Below are 7,270 nucleotides of genomic sequence, written 5' to 3'. Positions count from 1 at the left end.
TAATATTGACTTATACTTAAAATATTTATATCATTCAAGAAAAGAATTTAAACAATGAAAATTACACATTATTTTCTTTCACTTTAAAATAAGTTTGCACCTATAAATTTGATACCTCTAAGCTCATATTACATTTGTGTTGAAGATGAATCTATTCGTTATATAAAAATAGATACTTACCCATCTTTAAAAACAAACCAAACACTTTTTTATAAATACTAAAATAATATAAAATCAAGCTAAAAAAAAAAAAATAAAAAAAAAAAAACTTAAAATAATACACTAATAAAAATCCATTTAAAAAAATTCAATAATTAAAAATTATACAAAATAATCATTAAAATTATACAATTGAATTATACTTGAACGTTCATTCTCAAATATTATCGTCGTGTATGTCCCACTAAACCTTATTATTAGATAGTCCCACTAAACCTCATTTATAAAATAATTTATAACACCATTATTATAGCCTAACCTGTATTGACTATCCTCAAACCCATTCAAATCCATAATCGGAAAAGCACATTGCATCACCTCTTACAAAATACACCTCATTTAACACTAAAGTCTTACAATTTTTAGTCGGATTACATCTCATTTGAGGGAATAGGCAGCCACGGTGTACACTTGTATAGATGTGGGCCCTGATTGCTGAATTTTCTCGTTATGGAGAAGAGTTTATTTTGATCGCGCTCATGTTTGTTTATATATATATATAAATATAAATGCTCTTAGTTGGGAAGTAGGGTTTTTTGATTTAATTAATCGAGAAACTTTAGTTGGGAAGTAGGGTTTTGGGCGTTAGGGTTTGCTCTTGAGTAATAGAAAAGGGAAAGCCATATCAACGCGAAGCCGGAGAAGAGGGGGCAACAGCTACCAGCCGCAGCAGCAGGAGCCATAGGTGCAGCAAAATGGTAAGATCGATACCGTAATGGATTATTTGTTTGTTATAACAGCATATCATGTTTTTCCTGTTACAGTGGAGATTCACTGGTTTGCGTGCATGATAGTTATAATACTTTTACCTAAATCAGTATCCATCATTTAGGTAATGAGTCCAAGGCCCAGTGCTGCATTCCAGCAGGCTAAATAACAATGAAACACAGCGTTAACAGAGCGCACACATGCCCTCTGGGGATCAACCATATTTAACAGTCTTCCTTAGGATTAGGTGCCAAATCGGAGGGGCAGCTTTTCAGCCAACATCACTCGGGATTTGCAGTTGGTCTCGTCCGTCTGAATTTCACTTGCTATTCAGACGAGGCATACCACAGCAAGATTGGTTTGGTTTCCCTGGTGGGCTGATCAATATTCTGCTATCCTCACTAGTAAGACAACACCCCATTGATAGAAGTGGCCATATACGAGCGAAGGTGAACTTAGAAATTTTGACCATCCAAGATGGCAAGTTGAAATTATCTCAACCCGAAGGAAAAGAGATACGCTTTTGGCTCAAGGATGCCGAAACCGCCATGTCGGGATTATCGCAACCCAAAGGAAAGGGATATCCCTTTGACTCAGTGGTCTTCACCGTGTCACCTTCCATTTGCTATGTGTTGCAGAGAACCCTAACATCACTAGATGGACATTAGACAAGCACTACTCGCGCAGGTGAAACATTATGGAAGATCAAAGCACCGACTATAAACCCTGTTGTCCCGCCAAGCCTGCTGTGATCAGGTAACTTTTTTTCGGACATAGCAATTGGCCCCGACCATTTACTCATGTTTCTGGAGGAACGGAGTCTTGGTGTGTGGTCTGCCTTGCTGCTGTTCTCGATGCTGAACCATGTCTCCATCGTCAAGTGGCATTGTTCAAAAGGAAACATTGGAAAAACATAAAAGAGGCAGTATATTAAGTAGCAAAAGAGCACAGAAGGTTTTAAGAGGGATTAAGGAGTGGGTATGTGAAATTTTGGGACATGTTCTTTACTTAGGTACTAAACTGATCCATATTAGCCCATTTACCAATCCATTTTGATTCCATTAGCAATCACATAACTCATTATCATATAAACAGTAACTGAAGAAATAACCTGAACGATAGAAGTAGAAGACAAGCCAAGACAAGAGAACACAATAATATGGCTCAAGCTAGCCCAAACAAGAGAACATACAAGAGAACACAATGATATGGCTCAAGCCAGCCCAGACAAGAGAACAATGATATGGCTCAAGCCAGCCCAGACAAGAGAACAGACAAGAGAACACAATGATATGGCTTAAGCCAGCCCAGATATGGCACAAGCCAGGGTTAAACCCCAAGACGGGGAAAACCCTTTATCAATCCTTCTGATCATTAATATCAAATGTTCAGCAGAGAGAGAATACAATAATTCAAAGTCAAAATGACTTGCAAATGTGAAGGTCTAATACCGCTGCCCTTAGACATGAGATGGCTCAAACAAAGCTGCAAATCTGGCATTCTGTGCAAGCTCCAAGGACTGGCGTCTTCTCTGCAATTCTGGTAGGACTGGCTAGGGCATAAACACAGTCTGCTACAGCATCCTATTTACTACCTTTTAGACCTTCTATTGACTGTGACTTCCCTTCAAACAGTCCATCCAAATACTCATTGCCCTTAATATGGCTCAAGCCAGCCCAGACAAGAGAACAGAATGATATGGCTCAAGCCAGCCCAGACAAGAGAACACAGTGATATGGCGCAAGCCAGGGTTGAACCCAAGACGGGGAAAACCCTTTATCAATTCTTCCGATCATTAATATCAAATGTTCAGCAGAGAGAGAATACAATAATTCAAAGTCAAAATGACTTGCAAATGTGAAGGTCTAATACCACTACCCTTAGACATGAGATGGTTTAAACAAAGCTGCAAATCTGGCATTCTTTGCAGACATGAGATGGCTCAAACAAAGCTGCAAATCTGGCACTCTTTGCAAGCTCCAAGGACTGGCGTCTTCTCTGCAATTCTGGTAGGACTGGCTAGGGCATAAACACAGTCTGCTACAGCATTCCATTTACTACCTTTTAGACCTTCTATTGACTGTGACTCCCCTTCAAACAGTCCGTCCAAATACTCATTGCCCTTAAGCCTTATTCTAGGCTTCAAAAACCAACTACACAACCTCCTGATAAGGCATAACAGACTGCAGATTTTTAGTTGTAGATTTTCGGCCTGCAGAGGCCTGCAGCCTGGCTGTAGGTGATCCAAACAAGTGCGGCTTGCTTTTAGGAGAGATTCACCATAAAGTTCATGCCCAGAAGATCAGCCTTTATACACAGCGGCAGCCTTTGCTCAAACCGTGGACCTGCAATAGAAGATCAGAAAGCTCAGAACAATCCACACATAGGCCCAGACTTGTCCCTAGGAGACTCGGCCTTCTGGCTAAGGAATTCAGCCCATCAAACAACCTTCCAAGAAGTAGTTAATAAATTGACCTAGCCCTTCCTCCTTCACTGGAAACATCTTCTTCCTGTGGCTATTTCAGAGAGTAAATAGTGTGTGTGAGATGATCAAATGAGGTTGGAGGAAACTCCCTTTTATAGGAGGAGAGTGGTTTCACTTGTAAAATTAACCCCAAGCTGACCTTGATAAAATACACATGAGGGTTTAATTTCAAAAATATATTTCTCCTTATCCAAATTTGTTGATCTTTAGGTAGATTTTGGTCCTATCGAAAAGAAGAATTTAATGCAATAATTATCTTCTTCAAAAAGTAGAATTTAGCCCTAGTTGCCAATTTTAACAGTATGAAATCCACTCCAGGAGCTTTCCAAGCTCAATGCTCAATACCTGGACAATTTTTGGCCTCTTAAACAGGTTGGCTTTTGGGCCAGCGAGACGCATAGCTGCAAAAGAAGATAAAAAAATTAGACAACAATCTTTTATCATCTTTGAAGACTTATATTTGACTATTTTTTTTGGTTATCTAGTTTAATAATTGTAAGCTATATTAATTAAAATGTGGAAATATCAGTTGGACGGTGTTTTTCCTTAGATTTTTATTTTTGTTTTTTTATTAATCATAATTTATAAGCTATATTAATGAGAATTTGGATGCATAAGTTTATTTTCAGAGGAAACTCCTTGTCATTGCAGGATCCGTTAAGTAGATTGAGCAGGTTTCTATGGATTTGCCAAGGTCTGATTCTTTTAGTGGTGCATTTTAAAAATGCATAAGCTCCCAAGAAATCACAAATTAATTCTTATTGCTATTTCGGACTTATAGTATATCATATTTGGACAGACAGATCCCTAACGGAAAGATTATCTGTGACGTTTATTATGCTGTTTGCTCACATAGGCATTAAGGTTATAATTATTTTCTTAAGGTGAATGTCTATTTGGCAAATAAAATATGTAGTAAATTTTCATTGTATTTTATTATTTGGATGTCTAGTGACCAGTCTTTGTTTTTCTGATTTGTAATAATTCCTGGAAAACTATCTGTGCATTGTAGATTGCTTTATCTTAGCTGTAGTTAATTTTGTTATACAATATTATTGGCAACTAACATCTGTGCACCATCCAGTTGTTTCTTCTTCTTATGAGGTGGTATGAAATATGATGATATGCTTGATCAACGATTTTGTTTCTGCAGAGATCTTCACTTTAATAATGTTTTTTTATTCATGGGTTAATGTTGTTTGCTTGGGAATTTTAAAAGGAATTGAAAGTTAATATTGATATAAACTTGGTGATTTGTCCTTCTGTAGCCGAAACAAATAAATGAGATCAAAGATTTTCTGCTCACTGCACGGCGCAAGGATGCGCGTTCAGTGAGGATAAAGAGGAGCAAGGATGTTGTCAAGTTCAAGGTTCGGTGTAAAAAGTACCTTTACACTCTCTGTGTCTTTGACTCAGAGAAGGCTGACAAGCTGAAGCAATCACTGCCACCAGGTTTGTGGATTTTTCCAGCACTTTCTTTGTTCATTGCATCTATGGCTGCTTGAATCAGTTTCAGTAGATCAGGGATTTGGAGTGAGTTTGTTTGTTTTTTATTTGTTTCCGTAGATTTATTTTTGACATTGACACAAATGCCAGCTCAGGTTGCATTTGTCTTGATATTTCGTCCTATCAGATGTGCTGAAGTAGATAATGTGTTGTCTGGCATTTATTTTACTGGCCACATGCATATTTGTTTTATTTCCAAAAATAAAAAATGAAGGGAATATTAATATGTCAAAAACAATAGCTTTGTTAATTTATAGCTGGTCCATACGTTGCAATTAGAATTATTGATATATGCATGGAAGAGTAAGCTTGGCCCATATTTTCAAATGGATGTCTTTATGTAGCAAGGCTTCTGGCTGACACATCTAGTGGTGCAGTTAGCAGCCTTAAAGACTTGCACAATTTTGTGTGTTAGCATGTGCCATGCTATTCAATATATGTTTATATGATGGTTCTCGAATTTGTTAGTTGTGTCTCCTGATCCCATCATTATCGAATAATGGCTCTCTATTTTGGGGTGAAAACTTGTTCACTTCCTTGCTGGGTGCCTCTACTATCATGGTTAATTGTTTGCAGGTTTATTTTAATTGTGAATCTCTATAGCTAAATAGTCACTCATAAAGGTATAGGTGTTTGTCTGCACTTGAGCACAAATATAAATGCAATATAATCAATTGTGTTATAAATAATGCATTATGAAGAAAAATACCAAATGAGGTCACATTCTTTCCTGGGGTGAAATCGTATGCACTTCCTTGCTGTGTGCATCTTACTACCCTGGCTATAATTGTTTGCAGGATTATTTTAATTGCGAATCTCTAAATTTAATGTCACTTGTAAAAGTACAAGCTGAACGATTGTACAATTTGTTTTGTCTGTACTTGAGCAAAAAGAGGAATATAATGAAATCAATGAGTGGCTTTATAAATAATGCATTATGATAAAAATGTTGGAACATAAAAGATCCAGTGTCCCACTATCGTGTTTGGCTGTGTTTTGAAGGAAATTGACTTTTAATTTTGTTGCTTATTTCATTTTTCCTGTCTTCTGCAGGCTTGACTGTTCAAGACCTATAAGATGCTTGGAGATCCGAAGCATTCCTCATTCGAAACATTTGAGGAAATCATTTCACATTTGCTAAACATTCAAGGATATGATGCTATCATTTTCCTGTGCAATTTTTTAAGAAGATTAATTTACACGAATCACTTTTTATCAAGTGGACAAATATCGTTTTCAATTGAGAAATAACTGTTATTAGTCATGTCGAACATATGTAATGTTTTAGCTCAACGAATGTTTTGCCTTGCTGTTAGTGAGAATGTGACCTATAAGGCTGTTTGTTGACCTGAAAGGTCTTCTATAGGTTCTATTGAGGTAAACCATTAATTTTATTTCAAACGTTGGTTAGTGAACTTTTATAGATATCATTAGAATTAGTTTGGTAGGCTTGTATTCATTTTGACTTCATTGATGTGTCTAGAATGAATTTTTTTTGTTCCCATCGAAAAAAAATTAATTAAAAATAGCGTCTCATTATAGACGAGCTAATGCCAAGGACATATATGATGATATTATTTAATGGGAATTGTATCATTTTGAAAGTTATGTCGTTAACCAGAATGTATTAAACAAGAATACAAATATTGCAAAATGTCCTGCTTTTGTGGACTATTATGCTTTACACATTTTATTTAGATCTTCACTCTTGTTTTGGTGTTGGAACCATTTGTATTCAATTACTGCCTACCATTTGTATTCAGTTACTGCCTACCAGTTACCCCTTTACACCTGTAATTATCAATACAAACATTCTGTATGTTTGCAATCATCCATATGTTTGATTACTTATTTGGGGCTCCCCAAGGTGTTGATTTTGGTCCACATGTTTAGATCTGGCACGGATGGTTCCCTCCATTTACCATGTATAAATAACTCCCTACGTCATAATCACAAAGAAACTGTACAAATATTATTTAACTAAACTTTGGGTTAATTTTTGAACAAGGGTATGATATTGTTTAATAGGCATTTCTATTGTGATATAGTTTCTAGATATAAACTGTTAGAAACGTCCCCTGCTCAAGCACTTCATTTAAATCACCTTTCTCCTTGTTGACTGGAAGTGCAAAAGATATTGTAAAGCCTTTTGGCTATCTTCTCCAGAAAAGGTCTCTGCATTGGATTCAACCCCGAGTCTCTCCGTAGGTATAATTTCGATGATTAGATGTGCTAAAGAAATCATAATGCCTTTTGGCTTCCTTTTCGAAAAAAGGTCTGCATGGGTTCAACCCCAAGTCATCGGATGTGGACTTCTCATTGTCACTGTGGTTGTTTTATGGTGTTTTTTAT

At 36.6% G+C, this 7,270-nt stretch overlaps 1 protein-coding gene across 1 annotated transcript; it reads left to right on the top strand.

Moving 5' to 3' along the window:
- Positions 1 to 752: 752 nt before the first annotated feature.
- Positions 753 to 6,377, top strand: LOC149261373 (large ribosomal subunit protein eL38z/eL38y). The gene is made up of 3 exons (XM_089422069.1): positions 753 to 917; positions 4,681 to 4,864; positions 5,972 to 6,377. Exons 1-3 carry the CDS (start codon positions 915 to 917, stop codon positions 5,992 to 5,994), a joined length of 210 nt encoding a protein of 69 aa, XP_089278195.1. The 5' UTR covers positions 753 to 914; the 3' UTR covers positions 5,995 to 6,377.
- The last annotated feature ends 893 nt before the right edge of the window (positions 6,378 to 7,270 follow it).

Source organism: Pinus tabuliformis, chromosome 6, assembly GCF_031772625.1.
Source record: "Pinus tabuliformis cultivar Carrire ecotype Pingquan chromosome 6, CPIR1, whole genome shotgun sequence".
NCBI classification, from domain to species: Eukaryota; Viridiplantae; Streptophyta; class Pinopsida; order Pinales; family Pinaceae; genus Pinus; species Pinus tabuliformis.
This window is presented reverse-complemented; position numbering and strand designations above follow the sequence as displayed.